General features: G+C 46.8%; 1 protein-coding gene across 2 annotated transcripts in view; it reads left to right on the top strand.

Moving 5' to 3' along the window:
• The first annotated feature begins 1524 nt into the window (after nt 1–1524).
• SAMD5 (sterile alpha motif domain containing 5) overlaps nt 1525–21700 on the top strand; it is a 58347-nt gene continuing 38171 nt past the window's right edge. Inside the window, exon 1 of one of the 2 annotated variants that reach the window (XM_043592573.1) lies at nt 1525–2635. In XM_043592573.1, the coding sequence (XP_043448508.1) occupies nt 2180–2635 (456 nt within the window). In that variant the 5' untranslated portion in view covers nt 1525–2179. The remainder of the gene's footprint in view (nt 2636–21700) is intronic. The other variant, XM_043592574.1, reaches the window with a different exon arrangement.

Genomic DNA, 21700 nt, shown 5'->3' on the forward strand with positions numbered 1-21700 from the left:
TTGGACAACGCCTTAAAATTCGCCTGCGCGACCGCAAGGGGGCACTGTGAGTCTGCTTTGGCGCGGGAGAGGCGACAGCAGCGCGGGGCCGCGAGGACTGGATCCCAGCGTCCGGGAGAAACGCCCCGCCCCAGCTCGGGCTCCGGAAGGAGTGGCCTTGATCACAGCAGGAGCGAGGGGCTACAGGTAGCCCGACAGCTCTTCGAGCTCGTTCTCCTCCCACCCTGCAACAGGTCCCTTCCTGGCAGGTTCTTCCTGGCGGCTCTTCATAACGTGGGATCCGCTCGCTAGTGCCTGAGCTCAGAAACCCGGACACCCTAGCCCCGGGACCCCCCCTCCCCGAACTGTAGGGAACATTTTGGGTGCGCCTAGGTGGGGTGCTTTTCCGGGCAAAAGGGTCAAAGCTGCCGTTTGCTTCTTTAAGGGCTCTGTGTCCCTTAAGGGGTTAAGCTTTTCTGATTTAGGGAAAGAGGACTCTCCCCTCCCCCACCCCCCAAAGCCAAATGCGCAATTCTGGAAACGACTCTGAAATCATCAGTAGTCTGTCTCCAAGGTCCAGGTTAGCGGATGGCACTCCCCACCGGGACTCCTCCGGGAACAGCGCCCAGTTTCGGTCCTCAAATATCTCAGGCGCGAAGTTGAATCGCCCTTCTGCGAAAAGAGAGGAGACCTGCCCCATCGAGTACCTCGACCAAAATTCTCTTAGCCCCAAGAAGATATCAGATAATTCAGGAAATGTAGTCGAGGCACTCGCTCTGTTCCACCTGCCGCTCGGGTCCCCACCCCCAGGCGTTTGCCCAGGCATTTGGGAAAAAAGGGGAAACTCGGCTGATTCTCTTCCCTGGAGAGAAAGTGCGGCGCGCCAAGGTGTCCCAGCGTCTCCTCTAAAGCCGGCTGGGTGGCGGTGTATCCGTGTCCTCGCGATCCCGGGCGGGAGGTGTGAGCTCTGCTCCCTGGGCTCCAGGACAGGTCGCCAGAAGCGTCCCTGGGGACAGAGCCACCCGGGAGATTCGGGCGGAATGCATGGTGGGCGGACCGGACTGAAAGCACACTGGAGACGAGGATGAAAGAACCTGGCAGAAAGTAGGGGGGCGGGGGGCGAGTGGAACGCGCCGGTCCAGGGGAAAGGTCCGACCCATCCCAAACTTTCGCAGACTCGGGGGCTTCGGAGGAGAGAGCCAGGCAGGAGCGCCAGCTTTTTCCGCCGCCCCGCGCGCCCCGCCGCAGCGAGGAGGGGCGGCACGCAGCGCCGGCTGGACTCGGGCGGTCCCCTCGTCGCGCCCACCCGCCGGGCTGAAGCGCCGCGGCTCGGGGCTCTGGGCGGGCGTCCACGGAAGAAGCCAGACCGCCTGGCTCCGGCCTGCGCGCCGGCTCCGAGGAAGGGGAGCTAACTCGGATTGGGCAAGGAGGAGGGCAACTTGGCCTCACGGCCTCGCCCGGCCGGGTCAGGCAGCGGGACGTGCCCTTGGGCTGCCCGCGGGCGCGCCGGCCGAAGTCGGGGCGGCTCGCGACCAAGTGAGATTTCCACGAGCTAGAGAAATCGGATTAAAAAGAAATGCACAGAACGATCCCAGGCAGCCGCGGGAGCCGGGCAGCCTAGAAGCCGCCCGCTGCGCGCCGGGAGGACGGCGGTGACCCGCACTCGCGAAGACGAGGCGCTCCAGGGCGGCCGCGGGGCTGCGCGGAGGAGCCGCCTCCCCAGCGTGGGGCGCGCGTTCAGACGCCGCCACCGGCCGCCGGAAGGCGAGATGCAGCGCGCGGCTCCCGGCCGGTCCCCGCGGAGCAAACTCCGGGGCGGCACCGCGCGCCGCTGACCCGGCGCGAGTCCGAGGACTGTGCCGGCCCCGCCCGCCTCCGCCCCCTCCCGCGCCCGCCGCGCGCCCCTCCCCGCGGCGGCGGCGCATCCAGGGGCGGCGCGGAGCGGAGCGGCTCGCACAGCCGCCAGTGCCTGCGAGCTCCAGGCTGCTTGGGGAATTCACTTTGCCGCTTTTACGCTTCTCCCTCTTCGGGATTCTTCTGCTGGCTTTCTGGCTCCGGCCCTCTCCTTTCCTTTACACGGAGAACTTCGCGGCGGTTTCTCTTTCCCCTTGGAGGAGAGGATTAAAAGTTCCAAGAACTGGTGCCGCCCGTGCCGCTCGGGCGCTGGGACGGTGCTTGCCGGCGGGGTTCCAGTCCCACCATGTGCACCAACATAGTTTACGAGTGGCTGAAAGCGCTGCAGCTCCCGCAGTACGCGGAGTCCTTCGTGGATAACGGCTACGATGACCTGGAGGTGTGCAAACAGATCGGGGACCCGGACCTGGACGCCATCGGGGTGCTGGCGCCCGCGCACCGCCGCCGCATCCTGGAGGCCGTGCGCCGGCTGCGGGAGCAGGATGCCGCCGCCGCCGGCCTCTACTTCACGCTGGAGCCGCAGCCGCCGCCCGTGCCGCCCGCGGTGACCGTCCCCACCGGCCGCCGGGGGGAGCCGTGTGGCGGCCCGGCCTCGGGCACCCGCGGGGACCCCCGCAGCCAGACGACCGCCCCCCGCAGCAGGGAGCTGGTGAGCTACCCCAAGCTGAAGCTGAAGATCATGATCAGGGATAAGCTCGTCCGCGACGGCATCCACCTGAGCAAGCCCCCGTACTCCCGCAAGGTAAGGAGGCGCCGCCCGGACCGCGCAGGGCGCGCGGCGGGAGGGGACACGGCCCAGCGGCGGCAGCGCATGCCAGGTGACGACGGGGAGGCCAAGGATGCTTTGGGTAGTTGGGATGCTCTGGTCTGTTCTTTCCGTATTCGCTCTTGGGTCCTTCCTTCCCGGTGTCACCAGCGGTTGTAAGGCAAGATCCCGCACCCAGGTGTCAGTTCTAAACGAGGACCAAGTCTCCGCTTAGGTCTGGGGCTCACCTGCCAGGAACCGGAATGAGCGGCGCTTCTCCAGGAGCGAAGGGCAACTCCAGACACCCTCTGTGGTAGTGTTTAAGTCTGGCAGGTACCGGAACGGTGGCTAATACCTACCTTGGTGTCGTTTTTTTTTTTTTTTTTTTTTTTCTCATCCTTTTCCTTATCTTTTTGAGAAATTTCCAGAGGGAAATTGACGAACTCTTTAAAGGGTGGGAAGTCAAGCCCTGTGATTCCCAATTCCTTAAAGTCAAATCCCAGCAGTGCTGCACGTTTGTAAAGTGAACCACTGACACGGACCGGGGGCGGGGGGGGGGGTGGGTGCGGGTAAAACAAATGTGTGGCCACTTGGGATGAGTTCCCTCACCTGGAGTACAGGGAGGTAATCTGTGCTAAAGACACTGAAGATAATGGGGCCGCGGAGGGTGTGCTGCCGGGGTCTGTGCTGGGTCACCGATTTGGTTTACTGTTAATCCAGATGCCACAAAGGAGGAGCCACTCTGAGTTCTAGAAAGTGTTGAGCGGACTGGCGGTTGGGAGGGGAGAGCACTGTCCAAGGAAGTGAGATTTTCAGTGGCCAGTGAGGAATTCGGGGGGGGGGGGGGGGGGAGGGGGGGGAAGGAACTGGGAGGTTTTGGAAACTGCCCTGTGAGGAAGGCTCAAATACAGGTTTGGGCCTTGAATAATGAACAGGAAGTCTTATTTTCACACAGGAGCTCTCCCTCCAGCCGAGTCTGTTCCGTTTAGGTTCCTGAAGCCTTCCAAGTTGAGGGTCTTTGCCTTGAAAGGGAGAAGTAGACAGCACAGGTGATCCTCAAACTTGCTTGGATTTACCCAGGAAAGGGAGGACTTCAGCTGGAAATCCTATAGAGCAGCTCGGGGGGGAATGGTGGTAAAGGAGCTGCAGCTGGGGGGTGAGGGGGGTGGGGGTGGAGGGAATGGCTGTAAACACAGCACCCTAACAGGGGAACGCGGATTATCTACATGTTCTGTGCTCATCTTGGTCACTTGCGTTGCGTTATGTTCTTAAGTACAGGTCATAATGTCCAGCTTTCAGGAAGGGCAAGCGAAAACTTGGTAAAAAGTGGATAGACTAGACGGGAATAAAGCGTTTGATATTATCCACATGTTATCTTGCAAGAAAGGCAATTTGGATAACTTGCTTGAGAGTAGACATTCGTCTTATAAAAATATAGAGAGGGCAGGTCCGGAGGACAGTTTGCCTCAAATTAAACCTGTATCCCAGTCACCCACCCTGTGTTACCGATATAACCGATGTAGGCCCCAAACCGGGGAGTAGAGAGGAAAGCACGCTTTTCCCAGGCAGGTAGAGTTAGTCCTGTCTGGTGTGGATAGAGGGACAGGACCATTAGTCTAAAGCCTCGTTCCCGGAGACAGCAGATCAAAGGAGTTCAAGGTGTCAGACTCTTGTGATTTACATCCCAGGAAGTGAAGTGGGTGTGGGCTGAGAATATGTGAGCAGGTGGGCACATGGTGAGGACATAGGTCAAGGCCTGGCCAGAATGGGATACAGAGACTAAGATGTATCACTGTGCCACTAGCTTATTCTTCGGGAACAGAGCTGAGTACGGGCAAGAGGGCAGAGGAGAGCGTGCGCTGGAGGGAGTGATGTGCAGGAAGTATCACATTTGGTCCTGAGACTTAAACATACAGGCATAGATATCAAACTTAGAAGCTGAGAAGGATTCTCGTTCCATTTAGAAGCGGTTGAGAATTCTATGGATGTGAAATGTCTGGGTGCAGACTTTGGACTGAATCCTCCTGCCTAGATCATGGTGTCCATATGGTAGTTCATTTGAGCAAGTGCGATTTAGAGAAGAAGATTTCACCTCGTGTTGCAATACTGTTTACTTTCCGTGTAAATGATGATTTCAGTCAACTTCCATATAAATCCGATAACAATCCTTGATAAAAAAGATAACACCCTATTCACTTTCCGTATACACTTAATTCTGGTTCTTAAACTGATGGAAGAATCAAATGGGGGCAGAAGTGTTTTTGGACCTCCACGGATGCTCCGACTGGGGACCAAAAACATAGAGATGACAAATTGAATTATAAAAAAAAGTTCTGTTGCTGTTCTGTTGTAAGAAAAACACATAATAGGAACTAAGGTGTAATTAACGTTGCATTGAACATACAAGTGAGCCACAGTGCCAAATCACGTTGCTCGTTCTGAATGTGTCACTTATGTGTGCATTGCCTGTAAAGTTTTGGGTTTTACATGATTTAAGAATTGTTTTCTGGCACGGCTTGTGTGTGGGCAGATAGTGCTAGGACTTTTCCTTCAGAATGTGATCCACATTATAATAGCTCCAAGTTCCTTGGCTCGGTCATGGTCAGAGCGTGTAGGTGGTTCATTATGTGCATTTGGGATTCTGCTTATTCAAGCAGGCCTTACATTTCCTTTATAGTCATTTGCATCGTTGATCCCTGTGATTATTTTTTTTGCATTTTGGTAAGAATATTAGGTGGCTTGAAAGTGGGTCATACCATGAATGATCAAGGTAGGGATAGCAAATCTTTAGAGAGGAAAGTAAATTGAGGAGGTTTCCCAAGAATCACTTGAGAGGACGTTAGGATTGTAGGATTTGCCTCAGGAAACAGTTAATGTTGGGGTTAATGTTGGGGGTGCTGTGCATCTTACCAACTGTCGCCACTTTCCCCTCTTCGGTGAGTTAAAATGTAAGTAAAAAGTTAAGTTCCTCTTTGTTTTCCAAAGGCTGTAATTAAAATACAAGTTCAAAGTAAGTTTCCCTTTGGTTTTCCAAAGAAAGTAATTAAAATGTAAGTTCAAAGTAGGTTCCCCTTTGGTTCCCAAAGCAAGTCTGCAGCTTTGGAAAACCAGGAGCTTGCAAAGAACGAACGCTGCTTGAAATAAAAAAGCATTGGATGGGTCCCTTTTCTGTCCTGTACTTAGCTTCTGTGACTGCTGTGATTCCTGCCTCAGTGGAATGGGGTTATGTTTTCACAGGGTAAATATTAGGTCAAGCTTTACACATATTATCTCCATACTCACCAAGCTCCGAGCCCTGTGCCAAGCCTCTAGGCTCCCGGTCCCTGTGCTTGGCAGGACGCAGAAGCCTGCCCTCGAGGAGCTTGGTCTAGCAGGGAAGACATCAAATGGAGTGAACAGTAATGCTAAAGACACGATTGCTTTGGTGGGTAGCACATGATGCCATGGACAGGTGCGTCCAACTTCATTTGCAGGGAGGTGGGTCTGGGCAGGCTTTCCAGAACTGACATTGGGTCAGAGAGCTGAAGGTTGGGAAGGGTTTGGCTTGAAGGTTTGCTATGAGCAAGGATCCTAAGGGAAGAGTGTTCTAGAGAGGGAGAACAGTATGTGCAAAGGCCAGAAAGGGAGGAGGTTGAGGTATGCAACCTGGCAACAGGAACTTAAGGGAATTCAGTCTGGACGGAGCCCGGAATGCTTGGAGGAAACGGCAAGATACGAGAGACAGACAGTGGCTGGTCCTGGATGGCCTTGAACTCATCTTTAGGAGTTCAGAGTATCTTAAGAGGGGAGCTCTCGATGGATCCTGCCCAGAGGGAGGGTAAACAGTTTAGGTTGTTGTAGGGTCAGGAGAGATTTGCTGGTGGCCTGGACTGGGTAGTGACAGTGGGGGAGGAGCAGTGGAGGGAATTGTGAGGTGGACTGGACGCAACACGGTGACCGTTTGGCTGACAGGGATGAGAGGGGAGAGGTTGGGAGGACCTGTGGATTTCAGGATTCGGATTCTGATGCTGTTCCCTGACGAGGTAGAGGACCTGACAGAAGAGCAAGTTTGGGAAGGAAGAGGCTGCCTTCAGGTATAAACATACAGAGTGTCTCTAGTGTCTTCACTACCCTAAAAATCCTCTTGAGTTCCAACTCTTCCTCCTCCCTAAAACCCTGGCAACCCCTGATCTTTTTACTCTTTCCATAGTGTTGTCTTTTCTAGAACATTCCATGGTTGAAAGCACACAGTATGTAATCCTTTCAGATTAGCTTTTTTCACTTAGTAATGTGTGTTTAAGGCCCCTCCATGTCTCCTCGTGGCCTGACAGCTCATTTCTCTTTAGCGCTGGACCATATTCCGTTGAACAGATGTACCATCGACATGGTGAAGTTTGGCAGAGAAGACAGAACCAAGGCTACTGCTAGGGAAGAAGGTAGACTCCGTCATGGGAAGGGTTTTCCGGGGTTGCGTTTTTGTTTGTTTGTTTAATTATTTTTAAGGATGAGAAGAACTCAAACGTGTCGAAGCGTTGGTGGTAGGGAGCCAGAGAAAGGGAGACACCCAGGAGGTCAAAGTCTTGGAGGAGGTGGGAGGGAATCGTGCCCAAAGCGTTGGAAGGAAAAGGTGGATTTGCTTCTAGTAGGAGAGGAGGAACTCCTCCATCGTGGGAGGGAGCACAGGAAGGATGGGCAAGGAGACTGGGAACATTGTGGGGGTGACATTGAGAAGTCCTCATTTCTCTGACCGCCTGATGCCAGTGAGGGGGAAGTGGAGGGATTAGAGGTTTAGGGGAGAAGGTTGTGGTCATATACAAGTATTGGGTGTTATGATCTGGTGCTATGGCTATGCTTGAACATGACACAGTATTTATAGGATGTGCGTAACCACACATGTATAGAAGGCACCCTCGTCGTGCATATGTGTGTGGTGCAAGTTGCAGGCTGTGCGTAAGTTTTATCGAGTCCTGTGGAGTTTGGCGGTGCTCTGGACTGTGGTGTGGTAGAGGGGAATGCTATGGGGCTGTAAAGGTATCCTGTTTCCTAGCAGACTTGGAAAAGCAGAAAGCAGGCCGCAGGATAGATAGCAGACGGGGTAGGCTTCTTGACTTTTTCATTTAAAAAACATCTCCTTTCCAGTTAAAGCTGTGAGTTAGGGGCACCTGGGTGGTTAAGCGTCTGACTCGTAGTTTCGGCTCGGGTCGTGATCTCACAGTTTGTGGGTTCAAGCCCCGCATGGGGCTGTGCGCTGACAGTGTGGAGCCTGCTTGGGATTCTCTCTCTGCCCCTCCCCCGGTTGTGTGTGCTCTCTCTCTCTCTCTCTCAAAATAAATAAATAAACTTTAAGAAAAACCTGTGAGTTACTATAACCTTATTTAATAATGCTGTCAGAGTGTTAGGTTTCTTTCATACCTCAGCGTGAATTTAATTATGTAACAAGACGCCTGTGGTAATAGGCCTGTTAATGGATGTTTGGGAGAGATGGCCTGGGATGAGGGACAGGTGGCATGAGGGCTTCTGTGTCTGTGCCAGGGTGAGGATACGGAAGAAATAGTCAGAAAGGAAAGACAGAAGTTGGTGAAAATAACTTTAGAGTTCGGCCCTGGGTCCTGGCAGAGCTGAACTGACCATAAATATTCCTCCCGAAGAATTCTTCCACCTTCGTGAAGTTATCAGGGACAGATCGGAAGCTGGCAAAGTTCAGTTTTCCCAGCTCAAGTCGATGTCCTCAAGTATCTGCAGCCTTGGCGAATGAAGATCCATCTAGAAAGAAGGGGCTGGGAGTGAGACGACTTTCCTCATGCTCTTTATAGTTTACTTTCCGGAGAGTTTCCACATACATGGACTCCTAGCCGGCCAGCCAGCCGTCTAGCCGTCCATCTGTCCGTCCATCTACTTAGCAAACATCCCCTCCAGAGTTCCTCAGGTGAAATTTGAAACTGGCCCCCGTCCACGGAGTGCAGAGAGAGACCAGAGAGAGAGGCAGACCAGTCCAGGTTGGTAGGTGGCAGGTCTGATATAAGCAAGGGAACTGACAAGTGAGGCTTGTCTTGGGTGCTGTGTGTTGAGTAGCTCTCTGCACCCACCTGCCAGAATCTTAAAAGTTTGTACAGAGGTCATAATGGGGCATGGTCATACCTATCATCCAGATGCTCTCAACAGCACATTACTGTCTAAAGGCTGTGTTCTCGAAGTGGTTCCTGGTATGGGAACGTACCAATGGGTATTCATTCCAAAGACAGGGGTGAGTCTGAGGAGCCTCCGCTTGCTGGGGTCCAGCTCTCGGGTCCACTGGTGGTCAGCTTCTCTCGGTGACCACCATCCAGCGGCCAGGCCCTAGGATTCTCGCAGTGAACCGGAAAGATATGGCTCCTGCTTACGATTGATGGATGTGTATGTTGGAGGGCCTCACCCAGTGTCTGACATGCAAAAATGACACCTTATAAAAGTTGAATGTAGGATGCGAAGGCTATCTGGCTGTGACATCTGTCACCCTGTTGATCGCCAGGGTTGATGGGGCTGATCTGGCTGGCTAGGCAGGTGTCCCCTTCCTCCCTCACCGCTCCATGTGCTTTCCTCCTCAAGGCGACACTGAGTCTAAGAGGATGACCTTCCCAGATAGGGGAGGGCTGCTCCTGGGTCAAGGGTCTATGAATAGCTGCACTGCCCTCCTAGAACCTCCAAACAAGCTCTCAAGGTCCATTTGTGGAACGTCGGGCAGTCAGGCTTCCAAGACTCCAGACACATCCCAGTGAGTCTCTGTGCATGGGGCAGTCTGCCTTTCCAAACAAACAAAACAGTTCAACGTTGTCTCCACAAATGCCAAGAGTTGGTGAATTCTGCACTTAGGTTGGTTTCAAATGTTAAAAAAAAAAAAAAAAAAAGATCAACTTTGGTCAAAACTTGAATGCAGATTATCAGTGAAGAAATTTAAAATCCAATGCTTATTTGATAAGTATCATCAAAGAAGAGCTGGGAATTAAAATGGCTGGTTGGACAGGTCATTTAAAGAACAGACCTCTGGGGTGCCTGGGTGGCTCAGGACGTTGGCTCAGGTCATGATCTCACAGCTCGTGGGTTCGAGCCCCGTGTCGGGCTCTGCACTGATGGCTCGGAGCCTGGAGCTGCTTCGGATTCTGTGTCTCCCTCTCTTTCTCTCTGCCCTTCCCCTGCTTGTGCTTTCTCTCTCTCTCTCTCTCTCTCTCTCTCTCTCTCTCTCTCTCTCTTTCTCAAAAATAAGTAAACATTCCAAAAAAAGTAAGAAGAATTTATAAAAAGCAGACCTGCAAAGCAGGGTCAGGACCAGGGTACAAAATTTAAGAAGGTGCTCATCCTTGGGGATGTGCAGTCTAGACCCTGCCAGCGGGCTGGCCGCCATTAACGGGGGAAGTCAGTCGTCATGGAAGCTCAGGTATCGATGGGCACGTCGGCCGCCCTCCAGTCACCTGCAAAGCCGTCACTTGCTCTTCCCACGCTTCAAACCTGTCCCGAGCACCTACCCTGGACTGGCCTGCGTTCTGTGCATGATGGCAGCTGGTGGAGCTCATCCAGATGGGAGAGAGCTCTGCGCATCCTTGTCGGTCCTCGCCGCTCACACCGGGCTGCGGTGGGTGAGACCACCGGCTCAGAACCAGACCGTCCGGTCCAGGCCCCAGCTGTGCTCCGTGCGGGGTCATCTCGGCCCCCCTGCGAAAAGTGGACAACACCAGTGACTAGGGCACAAGGTTCTTACGGAGGTGAGATGCGCCAAGAACTTAGGAGGCTATAATTTGTATCCGTTTCCTGGGGCTGCCGTCGTAAAGTACCACAGACGGGGTCCATAAAACAACAGACATTTATTCTCTCATGGTTCTGGGGGCTGCAGGTCCCAGTTTAACGTGTCCGTGGGGGTCTTGCTCCAAAATCCTAAGGGTCTGCACTGTGGTTTACCTACAGGGGCCGCCCAAGTCTCCGGAGGGCATCCCTGTATGTGCCACCTGTCACGTCGGGCGCCGTTGGGTCTGCTGGGGCGCGTGGCCCAGGTGGCAGCGCCGCCCATGCCGAACCTTCTCTTGCTCTGGGCCGAACTCAGAACGAGCAGCTTGGTGAAAGGGCTGGGGCGGCATTTCCCAGCGAGGGAGAGGTTGCCTCTGAAGCCCCAAGGGGCCCATTTAGGCGCCGTGCCTCCCTTCTGGTTTTAGGAGGGGCCCGATGGCATAACTTCTCCTCCCTTATGAAAGGATGTCTCAAGATGCCCCGCACTCCAGGGCCCCTGAACACTTCACGGGAAGGCCCCTCAGTGCGTGTCAGATTTCTTACCTTCTGACGTGCAAATTCCGTACCACGAAGTCTAGGGGAGTTGCGACTCCTTGTCCGCTAGGTCCAGGCGGCACGGCATCATCGGCGGGAGGGACGTGTGATCGAGAACCCCGTGAACTAAATGACGACAGAGGCGCTGGAGAGTTGCTATGGCCCCTGGGGGGTAGGTCACTGAAGGTCTGCTGCTGGCCTTGCCTGGTGGATTTTCTGGGCATTGAGAAAATTGCGTTTGCCAGATGAGGAACCTTTGTTCAGGTTAAGTGCCCCCCTATTGGAGTCCCTGTTCCGCCACACATACCTCATCTTGCTCAGATGCTGCAGCCTCCGTCATAGTGGCCTTCTGTCCGCTTTGTACAGAAAATCCCATTGGCTCAGGTCCCCTTCCTGATTATCGGGGTGTTTGGTAATTAATGAGTGGCAGATTATTACTACAACCGATGTCCGTTCATTTCTTGCCTGAAGATACAATAATGAAAATGATTTTTAAAAATATCAACATTTCAGGGGTGCCTGGGTGGCTCAGTTGGTTAAGCGTCCCACTCTTGATTTCGGCTCGGGTCACGATCTCATCGTTCGTAAGGTTGAGCCCCACGTCGAGCTCTGTGCTGACAGTGCGGAGCCTGCCTGGGATTCTCTCTGCCTCTCTTGGAGCACACCCCCCCCCCCCGCAGTAAATACACATTAAAAAAATAAAAGTGTAAACATTTCAGAATTTAGACATTCAAAATTAGATCGTAATTTTTAAAACAGTCGCTTGATGCATCACAGCGTTTCCATTACTCAAAACATTTCTGAAGGTCTGGCGTCTGCAGAACACTCTAGAACATCTTCAGTGGTGACAAGCCTTCGTTCTTCTAAGGTGGATCCGGTTTGGGGTAAATACCTAGAATGATTTGGAATCAAATCTGACAATTAGGAGTAATGACATTCGATACAAATAGGAAATGGAAGACGGCATCTGACAACAGATGGAGTATTTTTTTTCTTGGTATGACTTGTAAAGTAGTTTTACATTTTATGATATAATCCTTTTCCTACTTTTGCATCCTTAAAAATATGCTTTTATGGTGTACCCACGTCCTAAGGATGGAAACCTTTCAACAAAGCTGTGTAAAATACCAATGTCCATTCCCTGCGTATCTGCGAAGAGTAAGGCACTAGTCATGGGCTCCGCGAGGAGATAATTAGTGCCCAGTGCTTGTGGCCCTAAAGGGGAGGAGTTTGGTAACTCCGTAGATATTAGTAAGCCGCAGCACTCGATGGGCTAACCGGGGTGTGGGTAGTCTCCTGGGGGTGTGTGTGGCTTTTCCTTTGCCCATCCTGCTGCTCTTAGAAAGCTCTGCTCTCTGGCTGCTTTCACCAGGGTTGCGGAAGTCAGAGTTCTCATTTTTCCCTCTCACTGTTGAGTGCAGAGCAGATGCTAAGGGCAGGCACGCCAGTGTTATGAATGTCTTTGTGAACCTGGTGTGCTCTTAGGTAGTTGTCTGAGGTTTACGGTGACAAATAAGAAAGAGACAACAGGTTTTGATATAAATGCAGTTATTTTTAGATTATGTCATTGCTCTGATCTCAGCTCACTGGAAGTGTGTTCTGAAGTGAATGTTCTTAAAGGAAGGTGGGTCAGATGCCACGGGCTTGACCAGGGCTGGTCCTCGAAACATACAAGGGTGCCCTGAGATATTTGGAGAAACAGTGCCCATAGCGAGGGAAAGTTCACCAGGAACCAAGATGGTCATGGCCTCGCAACGTCACAGCCTGTGCAGAGCTAGATGGCGTGGAGTCCTTGGCTTATTCTCGCTGCCACCCAAGCTTGAGCTGATAGGTTTTTAACAGCTATATTCTAAGTTTTATGAAAAAATGTTATTTCATATCAACTGCTGATTTGGACTTGAGAGGCCTGGGAGGGATCGGAAGGGAATTCTCGTTTTCAGTCAATATAAAAACTATTAAGGGTAAATAACTGTGGATCGTGCCAAGAGACATTAAGGATACAATCTGTCTTACATAGAGATTAAGTGACATCTAATAGTTTAAAGAGATTTCATTACTGCTTCTAATCGAAATAAATGGTCTGATGAGCTCTAAAAACCTTACTCTTAGGTTTCCATAAGGTTATAAATACAAACAGAATAAGACCTACTTTATTTGGAACACGTTCAAAACATAAGGAAAAGAATTGGTATGTATTTTTTGTTTACCCAAATCAGAAGGAACAGCTGTTCCAAATTTTAAGGTGTTTTCCCTAGAATCTGTCATAACTTTTATAATAAGACTGGAGGTATGTCTACTGTATTTAACCCCCAGGGTGTATAATTTTTTAACACCCCACTTCTGTTTGACAAAATTATCTTAAGTAATAGTCATGGGATAGTATATAGTAATGATTTTCCTGATTTCTTCTTTAGTTTTAAAGCAATTAACAATTAAAATAAGGAATACATTTTAATTTTAAGATATTCAAACTTGGGGTGCCCAGGTGGCTCAGTCGGTATAGCATCCAACTCTTGATTTTGACTCAGGTATTGATCTCGTGTTTCGTGAGTTTAAATAAACTTAAAAACAAAACAAAACAAAACAAAGTGTTCAAACTTAACAAACGTTTTATCTATGAAATAAAACTTGCACTTAACCAGACTGAAGTATTATGCTTTGCAATTTGTGCTGTCTCACTGTTTTGAATTTTCTTTTTAAAAAACAGTGTTTTTTAATGTTGGTTTATTTCTGAGACAGAGACAGAGCACGAGTGGGGGAGGGGCAGAGAGAGAGAGGGAGACACAGAATCCGAAACAGGCTCCAGGCTCTGAGCTGTCAGCACGGAGTCCGATGTGGGGCTCGAACTCACAAGCCGTGAGATCGTGACTTAAGCCAAAGTCGGTCGCCCAACCGACTGAGCCACCCAGGCGCCCCTGTTTTGACTTTTCAACACAAAAACTCTAAGTGGTCACATAAGACAAATAGAACTGAAACAAGTTAAGTTGTTTTTGTTATTTTTTATTTTGTTTTTATAAATCATGGTTCCTATCACTGTTTATTTCAAATATCCTGTTTAATTTAGGAATATATAATAGTAGCATAAGAGACACGTGTCACCAACCCACAGACTTGTACTTATTCTAGAAAAGGACTCTTGTGAACCAAGTCTGTGGGTTGGTGCCAGCTGTATCGCCGGGAGTTCTCGGAGTTAACTGTCATGTAGAACACGGTGCTCATTTAAAGGACAGGTCATAAAAAGATGCTAATTGGAAGTGAATACACATACCATTAAAACTGAACAGTAAGTAATTGCAGCAGCTACAGTAAGTAATTTAGACCAAAGACTTTTTCAGGGAGAAGTGTTAGACCACTAACATTGTTTAGAATTGTCTGTAGGGCATGTTTATAATTAAAAGGTTTATTTAGTTTTTAGGTACCTTTTTATTGCCTACAACTGAGGCGAACCCTTTCCTCTGACCTGCCTGGGAGACATTAAACAATGTGATCATTTTAGTTTAAGAGAAGCTGTTTCTTCTGTAAAGTGGTGCTGGCACCTCTCACCGGGTTATAGGGTGAATGAAATGGGATAATATTTATGAAGTCGTTTTTAAGTTCTAGGAGGACTTTACAGATTTAAGGTGTGCTTATAGATAGTGGATAAGTCATTATGTTTACCATAACATTTTGAAAGCATTTCTGATTGAAAATTAATCATCCTGAACCAAGAAAATTTGGAGAACACTGAAGCAGATCAGGACGAAATTTAGAACAGTCTACATTGCAATTTCTAGTGATACAGTGTATCTCTTTAAAAGTCATTTATATATAAGAATATTTGTTTTGTACATGTGCACAAATTTCGTGTTACACTGTTAATGGATAAGGGTCAGGCTGTTCCTGTATCTCAGATATCATTTGAAAAATGATTTTTATACTAAGTAGTCTGAGTTTAATACCATAATTTATAATCATTTCTTATTGGGTTGAAACCTTACCCATATTATTATTGATTGTTACAACTTTTTGTCTTTGAAGATGGCATGTTTGAGAAAGAGTATTTCGTTGTTCTTTGAGTTAGATTTCTTAGATTATCAGTTTACATAATTTCGTATTTATGGCTTTTAATATTTATAATTATGTACTGCCTGTTCATGGTGCTTGCCTGTTTTTTAATTCCCCTGTGGTCTCAGACTACTCCCAGTCGCTTTGTAAGAACTTTTTATATATAAAGGAAAACAATCATTATTGCATAGTGGTTTATAGAGCTATTTCCCAGAATGGTGGTGTACCTTAGAATTTTATGTTTTTTTTTTCCGTATGCCCCAAAATTAAAACTCTTATGTATTCTAATTTGCCAATAATTTTAGTATTTTTTTTCAGACTGGTGGAATATAGAAGGTACAAACTCAGATATAATTGAATTTGAATTATTTTTTTTTTACCATTTACTTCGACAAGTCATTTAATCTTTCTAAATCTGAGTTGTCTCATCTATAAAATAGGTATAATATTATCTACTTCTTAACCTTATGATTGTGAAGCTATTCTCTGTATGAAGACCTTAAATAGTTAGTTTATATCCTTACCATTCTATTGAAACTTAAGTATTCTTTTCATAATTTCAAAAAGCTCTTTAAATCATAGCAACATGTATAATAGTTTTGCCTGCTATAACCATTGAGAATATTTTGCTGAATTGATCATTTGCTTTTTAGGTTTTCCTTTTTTTTTTTTTTTTTAGTAGAGAATATATATATAGTTAATCTCTATCTTTGTGATCACTTTTACCCTTATAAACCCCTTCTCAAGTCCAAAATAAGTTCATATTTACTTACATCTCCCATTATTCCTTTTGTTTGTTCATTTAATTTCTACATTTCACTCTCTCATCCATCTGAAGTTTATTTTGGTGCATGATATAAAGTATAAATATGATAAGGTAAATCTCTGATGTTATATGTAATCATACATACATGACAATTTTATCGTGCACCTTATAGGAATTCTAGCTTTCATTCCTGTGTTCTTGTCTTGTTCCAAATTTTAATGGAAATGCTGCAGACATTTTGCAATTATTCTGCCACTAGTTCTCATTGTAAGATTCTCCTCATAATGTTAAAAATTATTTTCATTTTTCTAATTTGTGGGAATTTTTATTGGCAGTGGATATTTGATTCTATTAAATATATTTTCAACAATTTAATCTTTTTTTTTTTTCAACGTTTATTTATTTTTGGGACAGAGAGAGACAGAGCATGAACGGGGGAGGGGCAGAGAGAGAGGGAGACACAGCATCAGAAACAGGCTCCAGGCTCCGAGCCATCAGCCCAGAGCCCGACGCGGGGCTCGAACTCACGGACCGCGAGATCGTGACCTGCTTGAAGTCGGACGCTCAACCGACTGTGCCACCCAGGCGCCCCTATTTTCAACAATTTAAAAATAATCAACAGTGCTTTTCTTACTGGGCTTAATGTTGTGATGCAGTATTACGTTAATAGATTTTAAATATTAAACCATCCTTACATCATTGAGGTGAAGTCAATAATGAATCAATGTCTTCTGAAGCAACCTGAGTTTGGGAGGAGGAATTATGTTCTTACTCCCAGTTTGTGATGACATTTTTTTTTTTTTACATTGCATATCTTTTCTCTCATGAATAATGCTTGACATTTACCTTCAGTTTGCTAACCCCTTCGACAGTTATCGTCATGACATTATTACAGTTGACTTTGTGCCAATGGCTTTGTGGAAGTCACAGCGGTGAGACATGGGGCTAGGCCTGCAGCCTGTGGCTCAGAAGGCAACAGCTGCATAGTTGTGGGTAACTACTTATTTTTCTGGTTTGTGCAGACATTTTGTGTTTGAACCACAGAGCAGAAACTCTGAGGAGGGTAGGGAGTCGGGTTGAACTTGAATCCCTGTTGGTTTTACTGTTTTCCGAGAATTCTCCCTCTTGTCCACCCACTGCACCCCCAACCCTCACAGGGCACCTGCTCTCTTCCTGCCCCCACCCCCCCCCCCCAAGGCCTTTTGGTGGAAAATACAAGGGGCTGCTTGCCAGATGCCGTGTTAAATTGAAAACCCTTATAAAGGAAATTGATGTGGCATTCATTTTAATTTGGGTCTTTGATTTTGCATAGAAACAACAGCCCAATGTGTAACAAAGATACAATTGGAAGACGCAGTAAGAAATATTGTACCGAGTCCTTGATTTACATCTCAACATTTCTTGACTGGTCAAATAGAATGACTTCCTTAAAAGGTCGTTGAGGCAAGAATTAACAACGGAGTCCACGAATGTTATGTTTCTGGGGAAAATACCTCTATCAGATGCTGAATTCGGCGGGGTTTGCAGAAATCAGCTGGGTTTGCAGAGTAGGATGCACCCAGCTCTTCCCAAGCTAGCCATCAATCAGGCAATAAAGATATAACCACTTTCAAGTAACCATGTATCAACACAGAATGGAACACTGCTGTGTTATGAAATGCTCCTCTGGGAAATTCTTGATTGACAAAAGTGGTGCTGCATTAAGCAGGGGCAATATTTTCATGGCCAGAAAGTAATAAAGCTCTAGATAATCTTTATGAAGGGAAAATATTTTACATAAGGAAACGCCACCCAGCCAGAAGACTTGCTTCCTACAGTAGATCCCGTTAAGGTGAAAAGGAGCTGTACCTAAATGTGAAAGAAAAAAACCTGGTAATTTGGTAAGTTGTTAATTGCATCCAACGTTGGTGCTCTAGTCACGGTCATTTATAAGTCATCTGAAGAAAAGGTGGTATATTAGTTGCTATCTGGGATCACCCAGATCCACCGTGTCTCTGGCTTCATTAGGTTTATACAGTAGGAGAAAATTCAAGATAGGCACATTGCATCCATTAGAGATTAGAGTTGTGCCAGAGGGTATGCAAAGTAATTTTACTCCTTTGAGATGTACCTCATTACCCAGAGGTGGTGGGGAGTTGGAGTTAGGTTGGTGGCGTTAACTTTGAGTTTTATTGCGGTGTCATTTTTTATTTTTTAATTTTTTTTTTCAACGTTTATTTATTTTTGGGACAGAGAGAGACAGAGCATGAACGGGGGAGGGGCAGAGAGAGAGGGAGACACAGAATCGGAAACAGGCTCTAGGCTCTGAGCCATCAGCCCAGAGCCCGACACGGGGCTCGAACTCACGGACCACGAGATCGTGACCTGGCTGAAGTCGGACGCTTAACCGACTGCGCCACCCAGGCGCCCCATTGCGGTGTCATTTTTTAAATCAGAGTTTTTCCTGCCACGTCTTGGCACAGCAATTTGGGCCAGTGTATTTATCTCTGTTAACATGACCCCTTATATGGATATACTTACCTTGAAAATGGTGGTGAACTGAATCCTCTGATCGTTTTCTGATTGCTTATTAAAGCAGTGGGACAGTAATATGCTTCAACTGTTGAGCCATATCAATCTCGCTCTGTGACAGGAAGTATGACATCCTGTGTCACCCCCAATATTGCTATTTGGGGATGCACGTGCTCAATTATATTAAATGTGATTTGTGGGGAAAGAGAGAGAGTGATGTTGTTCTTCTGAAAGCAGGCAAATTGAAAGAGCAAGAGCCCCTAGGGTAATGAACTCAACCCATATTCTAAAAACCTTTCCCCTGTGCTTTGATTTCATTAATTGTGAAAATTCGATTTATTCTTAATCCAACCATATGGCCATTAGTTACGGATATTTTGACTTTACTCTTCACATCTGGAGAGGACTTTTCTTCTTACTTGAACCTCCTCCCTTTTTCTCCCCGTGGAGTTTAGAAAGCTAAAATATCATCTTCCTTCCTACCTAGAATTACTGTTTCAGTCAGACTCGCACAAATTAGGATAAGCTTCTTGCTCTTGGTAACTTTTTCAGATAGAACATAAGGAAACAGTTTTGACGTATGCAGAATAATAATAATATCTGATAACGGTCAATATATATTATTTGTTGAGTGCTTTCCCATATTGTTTCATTCAATCCTCATAACAAGCCTCTGTGGTAATGTTTTTGTCATCTCTGTTTTATAGATGAAGGAAATGAGGCTGAAAGGGTTTACATAACTTGTCCAAAGTCACCCAGTTAGCAAATCTTCTTTGGAAACCAGGTGTACTCACCCCAGAGCCCATGATCATCTTTGCTGTGAAGTTCTGCCTCAAACTCTGCTTTTGGGATTTGGCAGCTGCCTTTCAGTTGGTGAAAAGCAGGTGTGAGGTAGGGACTGGGAATGTCTTGAGATTTTCACGTTTACTTAAAAAAATATAGGGCGCCTGGGTGGCTCAGTCGGGTTAAGCGTCCGACTTCAGCTCAGGTCACGATCTCGCGGTCCGTGAGTTCGAGCCCCGCGTCGGGCTCTGGGCTGATGGCTCAGAGCCTGGAGCCTGCTTCCGATTCTGTCTCCCTCTCTCTCTGACCCTCCCCCATTCATGCTCTGTCTGTCTCTGTCTCAAAAATAAATGAACTTAAAAGAAAAAAAATTTAAAAAAAATTTTTTAAAAATATAATAGCATGCTAATTAGTGTAGATTTCAAAGACATTAATGGTACAATGAGTCCATAATTTGTATTTGATTTAAGTCAAAGAGAATTCCTTCATTCTTTCAACACATATTACAAATACTCATCAACAGAAGGAGACAAGAAAGAAAGTCATACGTAAATTAAATTGCACCAATTTGGTGAAAAAAAAAAAAAACCCAGCTCCTGTTCAACTTGAGGATCTAATGTCTTGTCCCATATTCTATCGTCTGACAAAGTGATTAGCAAACATTAACTGTGTTTGAATCCCAACTGTGTCCCAAAGTGCAAACAAATATTGGTTCTCTTTGGTTGAGCCCTTTAGGAACTTTCACCATGATAATGTCTTTGCTAGATCCATACCTTGCAATTTAGTTTATGGTATCTTCTTAAGATCAGAGGCATTCCTTCTTTTAGATAGAGGGGAGAATAATATGGGAACTGGGCGTTTATTTTATTGTACTTTATTTTATTTTTAAATATTTAAAGACTTTTTAAAAAATGTTCTTAATTTATTTTTAGAGGGAGAGAGGGAGAAGGAGCGTGAGTGGAAGAGGGGCAGAGAGAGGGAGAGAGAGAGAACCTCAAGAAGGCTCCACACCGTCAGTGCAGAGCCCGACGTGGGGCTCAAACTCACGAACCGTTGAGATCATGACCTGAGCTGAAATCAAGAGTTAGATGCTTAACCGAATGAGCCACCCAGACACCCCTGGGAACCAGACATTTAAGCAAATGATTTTTTCTTAGAATCCTTCTAGAAGTTAATTGGAGTTGCTTTTGTAGCCTCCAGCAGCTTTTAAATATCTGTAATGGCATTTTCGGTGTTTGAGGTAAGATTTGGTAACAGTTGAAAGTCATTTTGGTAAATGAGTTAGGTAGTATGTAGTCCTGTTTTTAGTACCACATCCCAATCAAATAAAAAAAGAAAAGAAAAATGTGATTACAAAGCGATAAGGCTAGTTTTCTTAGAAATGGACACTTCCAAGGGGAAATGGTTCATTAATATCTTGATCATGTATGTGGTTCTGCTGTTATAATAATAATAATAATAATAATAATAATAATAATAGTCTCCCAACAAAAATTACTCTTTAAAAAAATTTTTTTTTTTTTTTTTTTAAATTTTTTTTTTTTCAACGTTTATTTATTTTTGGGACAGAGAGAGACAGAGCATGAACGGGCGAGGGGCAGAGAGAGAGGGAGACACAGAATCGGAAACAGGCTCCAGGCTCTGAGCCATCAGCCCAGAGCCCGACGCGGGGCTCGAACTCACAGACCGCGAGATCGTGACCTGGCTGAAGTCGGACGCTTAACCGACTGCGCCACCCAGGCGCCCCTAAAAAAATTTTTTTAATGTTTATTTATTTTTGAGAGAGTGTGAGTGGGGAGGGATAGAGAGATGGAGACACAGAATCCAAAACAGGCTCCAGGCTCTGGGCTGTTAGCGCAGAGCCTGACATGGGGCTCGAACCCACGAACTGTGAGATCATGACCTGAGCCAAAGTTGGACGCTTAACCCACTGAGCTGCCCAGGTGCCCCCCAACGAAAAGCGCTTTTAAAGATACTTTTTTAGCATTCAAGTTTTGATTTGTTTGCTTGAAAGATCTACTTACCCCTTTGTAATAAGTATCCCCTTTAAATGGTCTTATTTTACTATCAAAATTAAGAATAAATATTAGAAATTCAGTGACTAGCAAATATAAATCTGAGGAAACAGGCTCTCTCCTAGACCTTAGTTGGGAAAGGGGGAGTGAACCTGCTCTGAAGAATTAGTTGCCATATTGTACAGTTCAATAAGACTGAGACCCATGCTACATCTATGAACATCATGTGTGTTTAATGGAAATATGTCTAGGATATTTTCAGATCATCTGAGTGTGAACAAAAGAGTCACATCCTGATTAGTGACTTCATTGCGTAGGAAGAGAGGAAAGGGGAGTTTCAAAATAACAAGAAAGTGTTTGGTTATACTATAATTTTCTATGGAACCAACACTTCCTGTAGGATTATCGTTTTACATGATATGGAACTCTATAAATCTCCTTTCATATAGGGTGTAGAAAGCCATAAGAAGACATTGCTCTTTAACTTTGAGAAAAGGATGAATAACCTACATTATGCCCTTTTTCATTCCATCGGAGACCTGAGGTCTAAAGACAACCACATGATCTAAAGGAGAGAAGGGACAGAGCCTTCTGTCTTTGGCAGAGCCCAAGTGAGGGAGGGTTGGCAACCATTAAAGAAAATATGAGGAAAAACAACTAAAATTTTTGTGAATT

The sequence above is a fragment of the Prionailurus bengalensis genome, chromosome B2, assembly GCF_016509475.1.
Source record: "Prionailurus bengalensis isolate Pbe53 chromosome B2, Fcat_Pben_1.1_paternal_pri, whole genome shotgun sequence".
Lineage (NCBI taxonomy): Eukaryota > Metazoa > Chordata > Mammalia > Carnivora > Felidae > Prionailurus > Prionailurus bengalensis.